General features: G+C 44.5%; 1 protein-coding gene across 7 annotated transcripts in view; it reads right to left on the reverse strand.

The window, feature by feature from the left end:
• The window catches only part of DOCK1 (dedicator of cytokinesis 1), a 555,371-nt gene that overhangs the window by 492,928 nt on the left and 42,482 nt on the right, over positions 1–19,961 (reverse strand). For 6 of the 7 annotated variants that reach the window (XM_006259204.4, XM_014611383.3, XM_019482868.2 and 3 more), the window contains exon 2: positions 10,565–10,648. The exons of the other annotated variant lie outside the window; for it this stretch is intronic. In XM_006259204.4, the coding sequence (XP_006259266.1) occupies positions 10,565–10,648 (84 nt within the window). The remainder of the gene's footprint in view (positions 1–10,564; positions 10,649–19,961) is intronic. 7 annotated transcript variants of the gene reach the window in all.

The following is a 19,961-nucleotide window of genomic DNA, read 5'->3' on the forward strand; positions in this document are numbered from 1 at the left end:
GCACTATGGAAGAAAGAGACTTGGGGGTCATCATTGACCACAAGATGAACATGAGCCTGCAATGCGATGCTGCAGCTAGTAAAGCAACCAAAACGCTGGCTTGCATCCATAGATGCTTCTCAAGCAAATCCCGGGACGTCATTCTCCCCTTGTACGCAGCTGGAGTACTATGTCCAGTTTTGGACTCCACAATTCAAAAAGGATGTGGAGAAGCTTGAGAGAGTCCAGAGAAGAGCCACGCGTATGATCAGAGGTCAGGGAAGCAGACCCTACGATGACAGGCTGAGAGCCCTGGGGCTCTTTAGTCTGGAAAAGTGCAGGCTCAGGGGTGATCTGATGGCCACCTACAAGTTTATCAGGGGTGACCACCAGTATCTGGGGGAACGTTTGTTCACCAAAGCGCCCCAAGGGATGACGACTAGGTCGAACAGTCATAAACTACTACAAGACCGTTTCAGGCTGGACATAAGGAAGAATTTCTTTACTGTCCGAGCCCCCAAGGTCTGGAACAGCCTGCCACCGGAGGTGGTTCAAGCGCCTATATTGAACACCTTCAAGAGCAAACTGGATGCTTATCTTGCTGGGATCCTATGACCCCAGCTGACTTCCTGCCCTTTGGGCAGGGGGCTGGACTTAATGATCTTCCGAGGTCCCTTCCAGTCCAAATGTCTATGAAATCTATGAAATCTCTAAGTATACAAAAGAATTCCTGAGTAACTTGGGTAGGAGGATTATTTAAAAACGTGTCTGGGAAACACTACTAGACACTCGCATCCACAACTATAATTTAAAAAGTTGGCAGCCTCTAAACAAGGATAAAAAGCTGTGCCATGAAATTAAGCTTCCTACAGTATTCAAGGAGCAACTACCGTATTTATTCAAATACAAGAGAAGATCCGCCCCCCACCCCATCAGAAAGTGGGAAAACGCCCCTCGTCTTACATTTGCATAGGAGGAAACATCATTAAATACTTTGCCTATCATTACACTGCATATGTGCAAAAAACTGGCAGAGAACAGGCACCTCCACAGAGAACTGGCACCTGACCTGCAGGTACTGCAAACACCAGGCCAGCACTGGGTGAGCTAGAACCAGCCCTAATACCCTCCCCCAAGTGTGAAAAATACTTGATCCTAGCCAAAAGGCCAAGATGTCAATGAGAACCTGATTTTTTGGAGTTTTTTTACAAATGTTATTAAAAACACATTTATTGCCCTACAGTTACAATGCTACACATATTGAGCATTTTTGTTTTTACCAAGACTGCATATCACAGAAACAACTATATATAAAACAACGTACAACTACATATATTAAACCCTTAAACATCTATCAACTTCCCACAAAAAACAAACCCTTACAGCATTCTCTCTCGTCGTACAGAACTCCACCACCTGAAACTCTCCACCCCTCCCATCAGTCCTCTCTGGTGGTTTAGTGAAACAAGCGTGTCCAGTACTTTTTCCTCCACTTCTCCTATCTCTTCCTTGTCCCGATTGATGTAGTACTTCAATTCATGCAGCCCCAGGTCCAAGAACTCAGTGAAAGCCAACTCCTTAAACACGTAGAGGTTTCTTATTTTCCATAAATTAGTTTTAACAAATGCTAATAAAGGCCTTAACAACACTTCCTCCAGTCCCTTTGGTATGAGTCCATATAGTACCATCTTCCACACTAATAACAGGCTTATTTCAGTGACGCTCAGAAAGCAGTAATCCTTTCCCACACCCCTTTTGCATATGTACACTCCTAAAATACGTCCCACCATTTCTTCTTCCCCACACCTTTCCCTTGGGCACCCTGATGACCTCATCAAGGCCCATCTGTGTTGCACTTCTCTCACTGGCAAGATATTTCTCACAACCATCCACATTAAATCAGCTTGTTCGCATTTTAGTTGTTTATCCACCACCAGTCCCCACACTTTCTTCACTTGTCCTTCTGTGAAGTTTCCCTCCAGCACTATCCCCTCTCTCTCCCTTACTGCTTTCATCAATTTCGTATGATCCGTCTGAACCTCCAACCCAATGCTGCCTATTTTATATCTCTCTGTGAATCCTTCTACCCTAATGTAATGAATCAGTGATTTCCATGCCCATGGACTTTAAAAAGTTATCTGATATATTTCCCATTTCCTCAAAATTGCAACTGCATGAAATGAGGCAATATATGCTGTATTACCCCAATACATACATTTCCCTTTCCCTCTGCTACTGCCTTGAATGTCGCGCTAACATAATTCACATAGACAAACAATCCCAAATCTGGCAGCCCCGACCCCTTTTGCTTTGTATAGTTCAGCTCTAGCCAATCTCTGTCTTTCAGCATTCCTGAAAAACATACACATTTCCTGTCCTTTTGCCATCTGCCGCCACATCAGCGGGAATACAATTCCTGTATATAAATATAAAATAATCCAAGTGTTTGTCACAACCTTGCCATCACCTTTTCCTATGCTGTATTATCTTTTCCTTCAGCGTCTATCATGATCCCTAACACTCTGATTTCTTTCTCTCATTTGAAGGCTCAACTTCTCCAAGTCTTCCCAGTTCCCCACTCCCACTATGGTGCTTTTCAATCTATTTAGTTTAGCCCCCGTCACATCTCCATACTCTGTTGATCTTTTTCAAATCAAAAGTCTCTCTAAGTACTATATTTATATCATCCATGTATAGTATGCATTTCACCTCACCCCCTCCTGGTATATTTAGTCCACTTAGGACCTTGTCTTTTCTTATTCTTTGTGTGAATGGTTTCATGCTGTACACAAATAGTGGCGACAGGGGGCACCCCTTATGGATTTTTAAGATCCCATTAATTTGGACTTGACTGTCCACTTCTCTATACAAACAACTTTACGCAGCATAATAATTTCTCTGGGAACCCCATTTTTCCTAGCACCTCAAATATGTAATCATGATCTACTCTGGCATATGCTTTTTCTAAGTCTAGGTTTACTATAGCTGTATTTGTTTTCCTCCTGGATACAGAATAGTGTATCTTTGATCACTCTGACTGCTTCAGAGATCATTCTACCTGGTGCCGCACATACTTGGTCTTCATGTATTATCTTCCTCAGGTTTTTCTTCATCCTCAAAGCCGGCATCTTGGCCATTAATTTATAATCCATATTAAGGAGCGTAATCCGTCCTGTTATTCAGGAGTTCCTTCTCCCCTTCCTTGAAGAGTAAGATCACAATGCCTCTTGTAAAATCCTTCCCCGTCTCTCTTGTTTCTGCTGTATCCTCAAACACTGCCACTATATCGCTCCCTACCCATGCCCAAAAGTTCTTGTAATATCCCATAGGCAGTCTGTCTGCTCCGGGTGATTTCCCCTCTTTTTAAGGTTTTAATACTCCTCCACTTCCTTTAAGCTTATATATTATTATATTTGTTTCACCTTCGTTAAGATTCTTTAAGGATTGTGTCACCCAATGCTTTAAGCTTTCCTTTTCCCGCCTTCACCCTGGCCAAAAAGTACCGGGATCACTCTTCGTTTTCTCCTACCCACGGTGCTTGTGCCAAGAACATTTTCTCTCTCTTTTTTTTAAACCAGGTTTCTAACTCTTGCCTGGATTCTTCTACCTCTTGTCACTCATCTTCCTTCTGTGGCTTCCTTTAGCAGCTCCTGCATCTTTCTTTGCAGCTCTCTTAGCTCTTTGGTTCTTTTCCCCATGTATTTTTAGCCTTCGTTCCTCAAGAATTCTATAGTTTTCTTCTTCATCATCTCCCACTATTCTCTGGTACTCCCAAAATATTTCTTCAGTGTTTGTTATGCCTCATGTACACTTGATATATCTCTTCGTCTTGTAACAGCCATACATTTAGCTTCCAATGTCCCTTCCCTCTCATGAGGCCCTTACCAAGACTTATTTTCAACTCAACATCTGGTGATCACTAAAACCCACATATGGTTTTTCTTCCTTATCCCTATTTCTTTTGATACAAACACAAAGTCAGTTTTTGATAGTTTCTTTCCACTGAGGTCTGGTCCAGTGAAAACTTTCTCCCCTGCCCACACATCTCTTAGTGACTCTTCTATTATATTTGTTAACAGTCTCGATGACCCATCTCAAGCGCCATTTCCTCCTTCCCCTGTTGTCGCTGACTTTAATTACACAATTGAAGTCTTCCACTATTATGCACTGTCTCCCTCCAGCCACATAAATCACTAGCTTTCTAAGTAGCACATTCTTTCCCTTCCTCTCCGCAGGTGAATATACATTGTAAATTTCTAATGTTGCTTCCCCAGTACTATCATTCCTTGCAATCTGCCACTGATGACTTCTGCTACTTGCTTTGCTCTCAGCTCTGGGTTCTTGAATAATATTATTACCCTTGCCACTTTATTTTCATTTGTCCCTGACCACCAGGATGGTCCCCATCTCCAACTTCTCTCTCAAAAGTGTTTATAATCCCTCTTCCTTGGTATACCGCATTCTTATGGGCAGATTATGTCTGTCCTTACTTGGCTCAACACTGATTCAACCTGTTCCCATCTTTTCCTTGTTCAGATATTTCTGATGTTGAGCAAAACTACTTTCAATGTAATTTATGCTCGTTTTAAACTAAGTGGGCTTGTCCCTTTAAGGTTCATCCATGCTTGCCTTGAACTGTGTGTGCCGGTTCCTTCAAGCTTAGTCTGTGCTACTGCTCAGTGGTCAACTCCTCCCCCTTCCTCACTCACATCCCTATAGCCTTTGCAAGCTGCCAGGTTGCTTTCACATTTAGGAAGGCTTTTATATTCCCATCTCCCCGTCATTTCCTGCCTTCTTGTCTCTTGGAGCCCAGAGGCATTAGTGGCAGGAAACTGCTGTCTAGCTCTTCCTCCAACTCACCTCGCTCATGATCAAGTTTCTACTTCCTGGTCTTCAGCCCGTGCGTTTTCTTTCTTTTCCCAGCCTGTGTCTCTGGTTCTCTGTCTTGCTCCATCTCCACTTCTGTTGTTCTTTCTTCCCTACCCCCGCACTTCCTTGTCTGAGCTGTTTGCTGTTTCTGCCCTCCCTTCCATTCCATCTCCTATCTCCTGCACTGCCTCGATCACAGAAATGTTGCCCTCCTCCTCTGTTTCACCCTCCTGCAGGGTTTCTTCCACCATTTCTACCTCAGTATTCAAACCCCTTCTCTCCTCTTCTCCTCTAGGTTTGCCTATTCCTCAGGGGGACTGACTGCACTTGCAAGGGCTTTGGGCACCTAGGATACAAGAGTCCCTCTCCCTTACAAATAATTCATTTTAGCAACTCCTGGCACTCTGCTGTTGCATGCTCGTCCTTTCACATCTGTAGTACACTGTGAGTGGACAGTGTGTGAACAGGTGCCAAAACTTTCCCAAATTTGCTGCACTGTTTAGATGCAGAAAATTATAAAACCCTGGTGTGTCCCAATCTGGATCACTAATGGGAGGTGCAGCACCCCACCTGAGCTCCACTCATCTGCTTGTAATCATTGGTGCCCTTCAAGACCCCATCCAGATACGATATTTGTCTCTTACTTTCTCTACCAACATTACCCTTTGGACACACTTTCCCATCCATCTATGTCTTTCACCTCTAGTAAATCTGTGTACATTTGAACTATAATCATTCTTTCTCTTGACTTTTCCCCCATTAACTTTATCCCTCTTAATTCCTCCCTCCCACACTTCTCTGCTCATTTCTTCCAAAAGTTCTCATACCCTTCTTCAACCCAGTAAGTCAATCCCAAGTCTTTTGGTTCAAGACAGCAATCAGGCTGGTGAGATGCTCTGCCTGCACCTCCAAAATCTCAAACAGTACCTTCTCCTGTCTTCCTTGTGGCTTCATCATTCTCATTGTTGCCACCTCCGCTGTAACTCCTGCTGTCACCTTTTTCCTTCGTTTCTTCTCCACCTTCATCTGTCTCCAGATCTTCATTGCCACTCAGCTCTTTCCACCTCATACTTAGTTGCCACAACTGCCATTGTTTTGATCTTCAGTTCTCCCTCCTCCACTCCTTACGCTCCAACATTCTGTTGATCCCTTTCTCTGCCTTTAAGGCATAGATCAGCCTTATAATGCTGATGGAAACCTACCACAAGGGCAGTCCAGGACTACTCATCTGAATTAGACAGTAGTGCCGATTTCACACAGTCCCCACTCAGCGCCAACTCCTTTTCAAGTCATAGTAAGCCACAACATTGCATACATTTGGACTTCCTCTTCACTCCCGTAGTTGAGCTGCACCTTTCACCCCATTACCAGTGATTTTTTCACCAGCCTTAAATGTCTGGCAAATGTGACCAGATAGGGCCCTGAACAGTTCAGTCAGAATCCCTCTATCAGCTCCTCTCTCAGCCTGTCACATATGAATAGTGTGGCCCCACCCTCCATGAGGTGGAGTCAGTCCAGGTTACCCTGCTCTTCATCTGCATATAAGTTTTCAGAGGATCCCAGGACTTGTGACAAAGAACATCCCATTCCAGTCTTGAGTGGGGGGTGAGGGGGCTAATTAGCGCACAGATCCTTTGTGATGTGGTAACCTAGAGTACAAACACACGCACACTGAACAGTGCTGAGCTGTGGTGTCACCACAGCTTGAAATGCTGTCGACTGGTGAGGCTTTGCCCAATAATCAAAATGATAAATCATGAACCTACAGACACATCACAAGCAGGTCCAGGGAGGTGAACCTTCCCCTCTATGCAGTGCTGGTCAGGCCACAGTTGGAGTACTGCATCCAGTCCTGGGCGCTGCACTTCAGGAGGGATGTGGCTAACCTTTAGAGGGTCCAGAGGAGGGCCACTCGCATGGTCAGGGGGCAGCAGGCCAGGCCCTATGTAGACTAAAGGGCCTGAATCTATTCAGCCTCCACAAGAGAAGACTGAGAGGGAATCTGGTGGCCATCTATAAACTCACCAGGGGGGACCAGCGGAAAATAGGTGAGGCTCTGTTCCCCTGGGTACCACCTGAGATAACAAGGAATAATGGCCACAGATTGATCGACAGGAGGTTCAGCCTTGATATCAGGAGGCATTCCTTTACGATTACGGCTGCCAGGCTCTGGAATGGGCTCCCAAGGGAGGTGGTGCTCTCCCCTACCTTGAGGGTCTTCGAGAGGAGGTTGGATAGATATCTGGATAGGGTATTATGATCCCAGCATTCATTCCTTCCCAGGGCATGGGGTCGGACTTGATGATCTGTTCAGGTCCCTTCTGACTCTAGAAACTATGAAACCTTTTGGTTTTGGATTACTATCACGTACCATTTCTACAAGATATAGTATATTTACTTGACTATAAAATGACCCCCCAATAATTAGATTCTGTATGCAGAAATCTTATACATTTATTATTTTCCAGGTATGGAATCTAAATATTAAAGTATTCTCTTGAATCCCTCCTGGCCTCAATGCTACAGCAGAGAAAGCAGTGGCTGGGAAGGGGAGGGTCAGGTGTTCCCCTTGTCCTCTGCCCTGGCCACTTCTCCCCACTCTAGCCTTCCTACCCCACCAGTTCCCCACAGCCTTTGCCACCCCCCCACTCTCTGCCTCTTTTCCCCAAACTCTCCCCACTTCCTAGTCTCTCCCTTTCCTCTTCTTTCCCCCTAGTCTCTGCCTCTTTTCCTCCTGCTCCCCAGTTTCTGCCTCATCCCTCAAAACTCCCTCCAGACTCTGCCTCTTCCCCTCTCACCTTACTATCAGACCGTGTTGGGGCTGCTCTGTCCCAGAGTACAGCACATGGAAGCTCTGCCCTTACTTGGCCATGCAACAGTGTTGATGCGGCTAATTCCTCAGGCAGGGGAAGAAGTTTTCATTTGTTGCTTGCCTGGGAGAGACCCCAGCCAGACCTGGAGCAGAGCTGTGCACAACACTGAGTGGGAGGGAAGGGATTTGGGAGCAGGAGTGCGGGGGAAGGACAGCGAAGCAGAAATTTCCAGCCTAAGTGGACGGTGCGTGGCAACTAGCTGCTATGGGTCTGACTCTGGCCCTGACCCAGGCTCAGGATCAGAGTCAGAGCTGCAGAATCCATCTGCTCCCCTCTCCTCTTGGTATGCAAATGTAAGACCAGGGGCTTCCCCCTCCACCCCGCAATGACTAGGAGGAAAAACTTTGTCTTTTATCCAGGTAAATATGATAAGTGGATATAAAAGTGCTGCTTAAAAGCGTGTTTTGAAGGACCTGTGCTAAAAATGACAGCAGTTAGTTAAAAAAAAAAAAAAATCATCTGCAGTAGTTCTGTTTGAACTAAGTCTTTGTTTATTTCAAGGTCAGTTTTTTCAAATTTACCCCTCACTTCCACGTGTTTAGGGAGACCAGGGCCTGACAGTAAGGAGGAAGGAAAGGACCGCAGGGGGAAGAAGTTGCCGGGGTAGAGGGAAGGAGGGCAGAGGGCAAATTTGACCCACCTAGTTTATTTTCCCTTTTATAGCAGTAGTAGGGGGATAAAATTCAAGGCAAATCTCCAATACTTAGATTCTATACCTGGAAAATTATAACACATTTATAAAACTTCCGTATACAGAATCAAATTATGGGGGGGGGTCATCCTATATTCAAGTAAATGTATATAAGTGTTCGTGTAAACAATTCAACAATTCTATTGTTATAAGGATATATTCTTATGTAAATGGACATCAGAAAAGAATAAGCCCATTTTAGCTCTTCAAAGGATAATGCTCAACACTGATTGCAAAAATAGGTCACTGATGGCAAACATTAAAGAACTAAAATTCTAACAGCAATAAAAACATGAAATAAGAGTTTTTATTTCCACTTTCATAATAGAGCAGTAGCAGCAATGGGAACAGAGACAAAGCAGTATATTACGATAAAAATCAACAATTCATTTAATTAATAACTTAATGTGTCCACCATTCAGAAACAGAAAACGGGCTTTAAGGTGAGTGAGACACCTAAAAAAGCCAAGTGATTTTTCTGACATGGTGTCCCATTACCAGCAGAAGTCCAATTATAATTGAAGACAAATTTAATATGATACAGGGTGATTACTAGAGACCAGCAATTTAGTAAGTTTTTATTTAGTATGCCTGGGAAGCATGAACTGAACAAATACTGAGAAACCTTATAGTTCCTACATATAGTTTAAGAACTGCCTAGTGGGGTCTACTTTTTTTTTTTTTTTTTTTTTTTTTTTTTTTTTTTTTTTTTTTTTTTTTTTGAGAAAAAGAAAAAGAAAAAGAGCTAAGGGCCATGATTTATTTCTCAGTACAGAGGTAGAGTAATCCTCATGCACAGCAGGAAGCATACCAATTTTTGGAGGACCATTATTCTATTTGGATTTCTTTTTAAATGAACTCATCAGCATACCTGGAGCCTAAAAGAAGATTAGAGATTTGAAGGTCATTCCTTTATCCTGTCCAGGGGGGAAAGGAATCCTCTATGTTGTCCAATTATTTTTGAAGCATTCAGAATGTCAAAAAGTTCAAGTAATGACCAACAGATGCAACTGTTGTCGCAGGAGAGCATCAAATATGATATTCAAGGATGGTATGTGCCAATTTGGTAGTCATACCTACTATGCATAATATCTATAGCATTCAAATATTCCTTTTACATATAAATTTTTGCTGTTATACCATAGAAGACTAAAACAGACACACACAAACTGCAGTGTCAGAAGTCATTTGTGAATTAACTGAATTCATTCACAAATTCATTGTATATGCAAACTGGAGTAAATGTTACTCCTTCTAACTAGGCTCCCTATTTCAGTAGATATACCTATTTAAAAAACAAAAAACAAAAAAGAAAAAAACCACCACACTTTCATGTCAAGTTCTAAACCAAATTTACAACTTGGTATTAATTTCTTCGTATGTGCCTCCTTGGAAAATAAAAGAAGCCAAAACATTCAATTCACAAATCGCATCTCCAAAAAGCAAATATTACATAACAAATGAGTAACTGTTAGAGTAAAGCAAAAGCTATGTAGATCCTTGACTCCTTTCTAAGCCACAGGATACAATTAATTGACTGAATGAGAAATCAAGGATGTGTCACATGCATTTTCTCACATTCTCTTCATTTTCATATTAAAATATTTTCGATGATAGACTGCTGTTACACAGGGATGAGGAGAGCTACACATTAAATTTAAAGTGCTATGAAATTCTGCTACTTCTTGATATCTAAGGAACAAAATAAACAAGTATATTATTTTAAAAGTGTTAGATGAATCAACAGCATAACAGCACATGAATTCTTACAAAGATGTGAATAATTTAGAAGGTAAATCACTTTCTAATTCAGATTAACACCTCTAAAGAGCAGGGTCTTGTGCATTATTATCCAAGGATATCTAGAGAACATATATCATTTCTCTAACCACTAAACCGATCATTGAGTCATACAAACAAAGCTGTGAGAAAGTTGATGTGGCATAAAAATGCTGCATTTAGAAAAAGTTTATCAATCAGATATCACATCATATATCTGTCCACTTACATATAGCACTTGTTAATTCTGTACCTATTAAATATATTATTTTATTAATCCTGAAAAAGCAGTAGATCCTTCAGTAAAACATTGTACAAAAAGTAGTGATGTTAAACAACAGCACTACTAGCAAACTGTTCTTTCCTTTCTTACCTTCATATGTCTCTAATATGTGTACAGTGTCACCTATTTGTAAAGAAAGTTCATCTGGTCCCCTGGAGTCATAGTTATATAAAGCTGGGAAAGGGTGGGGAAGGAGAGGAGGGGAAAAAAAGAAAAAAGAAAAAAAAAAACTATTAATGCCACAAAACAGCATAAATTTGATTTTAATTCCTACACATCTGACAGTGATTTCTAAACAAATTACTGCTACCCTCAGCCTTTTGATGCAATTCTTTAAACTATTTCACTCCAGCTCTGTTTTAAGCCATTACTACTTTGCCTCAAAAAATAAATAAATAAATAAATAAATAAATAATACATGAAACCGGCCTTATAGAAGTCCAACATTTCACCCATTTCTAACATCTTTGCTCTTGCTTTCCCGGACTTCAACAAGGCCTTTGACACTGTCGACCACTCCATCCTCATTAAAAAACTAGGCGACTGTGGCATTGATACCTACAGTCAGACGGATTGCAAATTGGCTGAAGGTTCATACTCAGAGGGTGGTGGTGGACGGCTCATATTCGACCTGGGGGGTAAGTGGGCAGCAGAGTCCCCCAGGGCTCGGTCCTTGGGCCCACACTGTTCAATTTCTTTATCAGCGATTTGGACAACGGGGTGAAAAGCAACCTGTTTAAATTTGCCAATTATACCAAAATTTGGGGTGAGGTGGGCACACTAGTAGGGAGGAAAAGACTGCAAAAAGACCTGGATAGGTTGCAGGGGTGGGCTAACAAAAACAGGATGTGTTTCAATACTGAGAAGTGCAGGGTGCTGCACTTGGGCAGTAGTAACCAGCAGCACCCTTATAAGATGGGAAACTCCCTTCTCTAGAGCACGGAGGCAGAAAGGGATCTTGGAGTCATTAATGACTCCAAGATGAACATGGGCCGACAATGTGAGGTCACAGTTGGCAGGGCTAACCGGACCCTATCGTGCATCCACAGGTGCATCTCAAGTAGGGCCAAGGAGGTGATCCTCCCCCTCTACGTGACACTGGTCAGGCCACAGCTGGAGTACTGTGTCCAGTTCTGGGCACCCCACTTCAAGAGGGACGTGGACAACATTGAGAGGGTCCAGAGGAGGGCCACCCACATGATCCAGGGACAGCAGGGCAGACCCTACAATGAGAGGCTACAGGACCTGAACCTGTTCAGCCTTCATAAGAGAAGGCTGAGGGGGGACCTGGTGACCATCTATAAACTCATTAGGGGGGACCACAAGGGTTTGGGGGAGACCTTGTTTCCCCTAGCACCCCCCGGGATAACAAGGAATAACGATCACAAGTTGTTGGAGAGTAGGTTTAGATTAGACATCCATAAGAACTACTTCACAGTTAGGGCGGCTAGGATCTGGAACCAACTTCCAAGGAAAGTGGTGCTGGCTCCTACCCTGGGGGTCTTTAAGAAGAGGCTTGATGCCTACTTGGCTGGGGTCATTTGAGCCCAGTTTCCCTCCTGCCCAGGCAGGGGGTCGGACTTGAAGATCTACAAAGTCCCTTCCAACCCTACTTCTATGATTCTATGAAAATATTGTTTGATATTTTCAGAGGCTTGTCTCTTTTCCAGAATATAGCTTTGTGTCAACCTTACAAAGTTATTCTAAAACTTATAGCATCATTTCCAGTCATTCCTTATAACTGGTATATTCAGTTAAGCTCATAAGATGTTTTAGAAAGTGTTCATTTATTAACTTAAAACAAAGTACCCTAATATTCCCAGAATAATGAGGAATGGTGTACACCTCAGGACTAACTGAAAGATAGATTGAATCTATCAACATATATGCTAAAAAAACCCAAACATGATTGAATAATTATATGCATAAAAAGACAAGTTATCTAGATACTGTTATGAAAAAGTCGGTATGAGTTGCTAAATTGTATTGTAAGGCATGGCTAACATCCCTCATTCCAGTTTATTCCAGTCAAGTTCTTATGGTGTCAAAGTGCCTAACAGCTGATAAACATTGTCCTGTAACAGCCCCTTATCAAAAAGATTTGTTAAGGAATAAAACGAAAATACTTGCATACAGTAAAAGTGATTTTTCCCTATTGCTAAAGGAAACCCAACTTGGATAATTTACCAAAAATGCTCATTTTCACAGAAATTTCTTGTATTCCCCAACAGTTATACCCAATAAGAGGGGCAATAACTAAACTGTAAAAATCCAAGTATATTCTTGCTCCCAACATTGAGTTTACAAAGTCTTTGGTCACATAATGCAGTATAAATAGTAAGAGGTATGCCTATGAGTAGAGATGTCCATACTTAGAGTCAATAGCTGATAACAGGTATTAAACAATTGCTGACACAAAAGGGATGGGAGGGGGGAGGGAATTCAGTGTGCATAGGTTCTCTCAAAAAACAGGCAGGTTGTACTCCCCAAAACAATCTTTTTATGTTGGTCGCATGTCAAGACCATTGGGTGCAGCTCCCCACTGTAACAAGAACACTTTGCAAGAAGCGTTTCAAGTGACAACAATCCCTGGAAAATACAGAAGTTCATTGTTGGTTCTGGGGAGGGGGGAGACCTAGCTGTTGGCTGCAAGCTTGCAGCTGGTTTCCCCTAGCAATGGCCCCTCCTCCTCCCCAGCCCACCTGTATTCAGAATGCAAGGGGCAAAAGAGAGCAAAGGGAGCTGGTTCTAGGGGTTCCCCAACCAACACTGGAGGGTGGACTGAAGCGCCTCGGGGGGGGCGGGGGGGTGCTCCAATCCACCCACCCCACCCTCCAGCACTGGCTGAAGAAATACCAGACTGAATTCTCTCCAATTCCTTTCCCCGCTCCCATTCTGAAAACAACAGGTTTGGAGACAGCACAGACAGAAGTTACTGAAGACAGTTTTGAAACATTTTCATCTGAACCTGCATGCAGTGAGGATTCAGATTATGTGGGATCAGGCCCCTGTCAAGAGCTTTGCAGCCATGCACTTGTCTTTGGTCACAGCAGGAGAGTACACTGAGGCCAGACTGGGTGAAAGTTTGTCATTTCTGTCTGCGCCCTTTGTGCTCCTGAACATGAGAAGACTGGCTTTTATTGCATAATGGTTCTCAAAAATGAGGGAAGTCCTTTGGATTTGCTAATTTTGTTGAAGTGGATCTTTAAATGTCTGAAAACTACTGGTGATATTGTTGCCATTGCTGGGTAATGTATTCATACTGTATTTTTATTCAAAGCCTCAAGATTTTTAAGAAGAAAACCGTCAGGTTTATTTTTCCTTGGGGAATCTTATTTGTAAATACTGTAATTTCAAAAGCTTTGGGCTCCCTCCTCCAACCAACTATGAAAACAGTACTATGGTTTCTAGTTCACTGATGTAAAGCCATGTGTCATGCTTCATTAATAGTCTGCACTTCTTTTTCTTTGGGGGGGGGGGAGGGGACCGGTGTTTAGAGTACCTGGACACTGCCCTTCTGACCAAAACAACAACTCTTTCCGAAATTACCTTTCAAACAAAAATAAACTACAGCCAGGGCTACAATGATGTATGTACATGGGCTCAAGTTCAGCAGGGTCTGAGGGCATTAGCAGGTACAGCAGTTATTTACAGTGTTTATTTGCAACTCCTTTTCTCGTGTTCTGGAGGTGTATAGTTATCCTGTTTCATGTAAAATAAATATGGGCAAATACTTGCACAGGTTTGTGTCCATTTTGCTGGGCAGAGACTCTGGCAGCCAAGTGTCTAATAGCAGTTTTTGCTGGACCACCAGTTGAGGTTTACAAGTTAGAAAAAAATGAGCTTAAATGGACACACTATTACAGAGCTTGTGAAACTCTGGTTTTGCTTGATATCAATGCATTTTTTCCTAGGTTATATATATTTGGTGCAACTTTCTTTATTGATATCCCTTGTCCCCAAACAAAATAAAACTAAAAAACTCAAAACCCTACTTAATAACCCTCTCCCATGCCCCCCAAACAAATAAAAAACACTATGTATGGACACAGCACTTGTGGACCAGTGCCCAAAACTGAAACACCCTTTTTTTAGTCCCTGTAGATCAGACTTTAGCACAGTGCCTGGGACAGCATCACAAAGAAAGCTCTTATCACAGTTTTTTGATACAATGTGTATTTCACTATAATCATATTACAACTATAGCACTTGCCATGTTTCTACTGTCACTTATCTTCCTGCCTCCACCAGGTTTCAGACGTACTTTTAGGAAACAAATCTAACCTTTGCCAAAAACCCTCTTAATTATGCTTCAAGATTCTAATGCCTTCAAAGAAAGACAGAAGCCAATCCATTTATGGTACATTCAGAGGAACTAAGCTTAGGTTACTATAGTTCTTTATTTTGCTTTATTTGCCTGAATCCATGAAGACTTCAAATTGAAGAAAAAACCCTAACAAATGGATTCTATATATAGAAAATGTATACATTTGTTATAACTTTCCATGCATAGAATCTAATTACTGGAAGGTCATCTTAAATCTGCCCCCTTCCTCCACCTCTCCCCCGCCCTTGCAATTGGTGCAATGGGAAAAGGAGAAAAGGAGAGGTATGTGGCAGAGTGGGGCAGACAGCCCCTTTACCCCCACCACCTCACCACTTGTTCCCTCCTACCACCTGCCCCCCCAACTCTGCAGTGCCTGCACTCCCTGCAGCCTCCCCCTGCCAGCTGCGCCCCCACCTACATGCCTGCACTTACCAGTGCCTTCCCCCCAACACTGCTTACTGTCCATTCCCTCCTGGAGCACAGAGCACATGGAAGCTCTGGCCAAGCCCAGCTGTACAGCAGTGGTGACAAGAGGCAGCAACTCTGGCATCTCAGGGCTAGAGCTGCTGCACCCACTGCTCCGTGGCAAAGCAGAGACCAGAGTGTCCACATGCTCTGTGCCCCAGGAGGGGCATGGAGCCAGAATCATTGCAAACAGCAAGCAAGGGGGGTAACTGGCACATTTCCTCACTGCATTCACACTTTTACTCTATAAACAACAGACTATAGGACTTAAGAAATGAGCAAATGTTTAAATGACAAAAATATTTTAAAAATGTACAGCAAATAAGGAAAAGCAAACGTAACACCTATCAGAAGGCTTTAAACATAGGAGACAGTTTATGGTAACAAAAACACTGCAATGCAACTATCACAAAACTGCAGACTTTTACTGGAAACTAATCACTTCAGCAGCATTCAGTGTAAACTTCAGGGAATGGTACCACTTTACTGACATCAAAACCAGCCAAACTAATTATTCCTGGCTTAAATAAAATTTTGACTTTTTCATTGCAAAATATATAAATAAACAATCCCTCTAGTAGATAGCTGAAGTGTAGCATTTTAATACCATAATTGCTATTCTGCAAGGGAAAAGTGTTCCATGAAAAAACATTGACAAAAATTAACATTTTGAACTGTTCAGAACAGAGAAAATGTTAACAATAATGAATACATGGCATGCTTCCTAAATAGCAGAGCACAGGGGACACTCTATTTGATAACAAGCATCAGAAATTTTCCAGTCTAGCTCTTCTATACTATGGAAAAGAAAGTTGTATAGTCAATACCATTTTTTTCAGACTTGGATGCCTACATTTAAGAACCTTATATATTGACTGGGGGACCCAAATAAAATTGGCCTGATTTTCAAGTCTGCACAGCACCCAGTGAATTCAACAGGATTTGTGAGTATACAGCATCTCCATAATAAAAAGAAGCTGGATTTTGTTTTCCTTCATAGGATAAACATGGATTTGACTACCTATACTTTAAGCACACAAGTCTGGAAAAAAATCTGGCAGTGGGTCAAACCTTTGGCTCAGATGTATTCTTTTATGCATCATCACTACACTTAAACTCTTACTATTCATTTTCAGGCATTTGAAACAAATGTTACTAAGACAATATCCTATGGGAAGAAATTAAGTTAAGATATTAGGAAAATCCTTTTTTTTTTTTGTAAAAAAAATATTTCTCTCTCTATATACAAGGTTATATATATCTACACTCTACCTATTACATCACAAAAGGATTAAACCTTTCCCATTACAGAAATCTGCACCCGCGCACCCGTACAAAGGTCCACTGGCCACCCGAACCCATTACAATATCCGCAAATGCGTGCAACACACACAAAACAACTTCAGTCCATTCTGGTCCCTTTGACCAGCCCTTCCTTCATTTTCACCCTTGCCCTGCTTCCGGGGTCACATACTCAGTTTAAGCGGCCTCTCTGTTGTTGTTGCTCCAGCTTCTGCTGGAGGACCTGCTGAGGCTGTCGCTGTCCTCTGTTCCACTTGTCTGTTCCTCTTCTCTGCTGCATTTGCTTCCTTCTTCACTTGGGGGGGTTGTATGAACCTGTGCCAAATGTCCCTGTGCCAGGTGATGTTTGCTGCGTCTTCTCTTTCCTCTGCTACCAATTTCTGGTAATAGGTCCAGAGTAAGCTCAGCACCATTTTCACGCAGCCCGCTACCTCTACGTCCGTTTGTCTGTATAGCAAGAGGTTCCTGGCCTTCCACAGGGCACTCCTGATGCAGGATGCAAACTGGTCGAAACGGGTTGATGGGCTCCCCAGTGTTTGGCGAGGTGCCTGTACAGTGATGCTTTGCTGGTTAGCCAGCTGACGCCAGTCACCACTTTGCAGAGCTGTTTCACCCTTTTCCATACCTCCTTGGCTGAGGCACAGAGCCACAGGAGGTGCTCGATTGTCTTGGTGGCCCCGTGGCTGTTGGGCCACAGGCAGTAGATCTTGCCAACTGTCCCTCTCTATGTCTCCAGGCCCCCACTGGTAGCATTCGGTGGGCTATGAGCCAGTTCAGGTCCCAGGAAAAGACAATAAACCTTTATCTTCTCTCTCATATAAATGAATTCCATGCTTAGACAAGATGCTGGGCAAAAACCCTGAAGAATCCGTTATTCTACTTATCGAGGGTTACCATGCATCTGGATTTTCCCAGACATGTCCTCCTTTTGGGTTCTCTAATCTCCACCCAGGCAGTTTTTTGAAATCTGACAAATGTCTGGGATTTTGCTCTGCTCTGCTGGTGGGAGTGGGGAGAAAGAGCGATTGGAGGCAGGGAGCAAGATGTGGCTGGCATACAGCCAGGCAGTGTGGTGTGAGTAGCTTCGACAGATGGATAGAGGTAAGTCTGCAAGGGGGGGGGGGGGAGTTTGGGGAAGCACGTTCCTGCCGGTGCTGGGGAAAGGTGCCCCATGGACCGGGCCAGTGGCACCTGTGCCCATGCTCATAGGGGTGGGATAACCAGGAGAGGCTGCCGGTGGGAGGGTGGCCAGGCCGCTTGGCGTGGCGTGGGAGCCCCCACCTAGGGTGGGGGTGCCACAGGCCTCTCCTCCTGCTCCCTGCAGCCTCTGCTGCAGCTGGACTCACTCCACTGCCACCTACATGAGTAAGAGTCACTGTGTTCCAGCCTGGTCAGGATAGGGGCAGGTGGGGGCCCCAACAGCAGAGCTGGGGGGAGCAGGGGGATGTGGGTCAGGAGTGAGGGGCAAAGCTCGGGCAGCTGGGGGCCAGGAGTGCAGGGCACTGGCAGTGCCAGGGAGCTGTGGGTCGGGAGTGAGGAGCACCAGCACAGTTTGGGGGTAATGGTCAGAAGTGAGGGGCAGCAGCAGGGACCGAGGACTGCAGGTTGAGACTGAGGGGCATCAGTATAGCCAGGGTGGATCAGGGGTCTGCAAGCTGGGAGTGAGGGACTCCAGCAGGGATGGTGGCTGCAGGTTGGGAATGAGGTGCCCCCCCAACAAGTGTGCTCTTTTTGGAACTGGAAATATGGTAACCCTATATTTATTTACACATAAACAACAGTCAGGAGAGGCAAACAGGCCACACTGCCTTGAAAATACAACTCAGTCAAATTTGTCAGGGCCGTAAGCACAATATAGCATAACTCTGCCATCATTTTGATTCGCTCCTTTATATCTGGGAGACAGAATGATATTGTTAATTAGTACCAATTGTGATGAGGACAGCCATCTAATAGGCACTTTATTGTGATGACCAGGGATCCTGGTTTTCCATGATTAAAAAAAATTAAAAATTGAAATTCTCTGATAAAACCTCCCAAATCTGTAATTGAAATTAAAGGCCCTCCACATTCCCCCCAGCCCTGCTGGTGCCCCTCGCCCCCCACCCAGAGCCCCTGCCCCCCAAACCCTGCCAGACAGGCCCCCAGCTGCCAGGACTATTGGGCCAGGGACCCAGGTCCGCAACCCTCCACCCCAACAGGAGGCAACAGCTGCTGCAGCAGAGCAGAGCAAGGCGCTTGCTCCCCCTTGCTGTGGGCTCGGGTAGGTGGGGGCCACCTCTCTGTGGCAGCGCACGCTCCCAGGGGTAGGGAGGACTTGTGCCTCCCAGATTTGTACGTGGGGTAGGGACAGAACAAATATGCACTGCATGCTTGGGCTCCTGCCCTGCTTCCCTCCCCTGGGGCCTCTGCAGCCTGGCAGGTGCAACCAACCCCTCTGCAGGGCAGAGCATGGCTGCGAGCTCTGAGCTGCCCTGACAACATCTCACAGACGTGTGGCAGCAGTGAGAGGCACAACCCTGCGTGCGCAGGGCACGTGTCACCAGGGCAGCGCAGAGCTCACAGCAGGAAGTAGTTTTCTTGCATGGCTGCACTCGGCCCTGCAGTGCTGGGTTGCACCTGCTGGGCTGCAGAGGTCCCAGGGAGGACAGCAGGGCAGAAGCCTGAGCCCGCAGTAGACAGCCCATCCTGCCCCTGCCCCACACACAGATCTAGGAGGCATGTGCCCTCCCACAAAGCGAGCACCACATTAGGGAGTTAACCCCCCCAAGACAAGCTGCCCATGGCCCCATCTGACTCCCTACCAGGGCCCTGTGGCCGCGCATTGCAGCACAGCCCTGGGTCCCAAGCCGCACACACTGCTCAACTGGGCAGCAGCCCCAGCCCTGCCCAACTCCCTCCCTCCCTCCTTATGGGTGCCTCAATCCCTCCTCCACTTACTTGCAGGACCTGCTCTCCAGGTTGCCTGGAGCCATGTGCATGTACATGCTCATGGGACCCCCTGCCTGACCACGCTCCTCCTGCTCCCTCCCAGCCCCCTGCAAGCTGGAACTGTACCAGCCAGCAGAGGGCTCATTGCAAAACTGCAAAAGCAACAGGTTCCTCTGCTAAAATGAGAAATCCACATTTTACTGCAGCAAGGGGGAAATCAACGTTTTACTCTGTTTTTCCATGGGAAACGGAAAACCCGGGTCCCTGGTGATGACCATCTCCTTTGAGAGAGGACACCAAACAGCCAAATGGTAATGTTTGGCTGCCACAGTCATCCCTTACCCAAGCACAATGAGAAGCAGTAACTAAGTGGTATTGGGGGGGAAGTTTTTCTTTTTTGGTAAAGCATGTGAAAATATGCCTGCAGCATGCGATTCAGCCAGTTTTCTACTAGCAATAATA

The sequence above is a fragment of the Alligator mississippiensis genome, chromosome 6, assembly GCF_030867095.1.
Source record: "Alligator mississippiensis isolate rAllMis1 chromosome 6, rAllMis1, whole genome shotgun sequence".
In the NCBI taxonomy this organism is placed as follows: domain Eukaryota; kingdom Metazoa; phylum Chordata; order Crocodylia; family Alligatoridae; genus Alligator; species Alligator mississippiensis.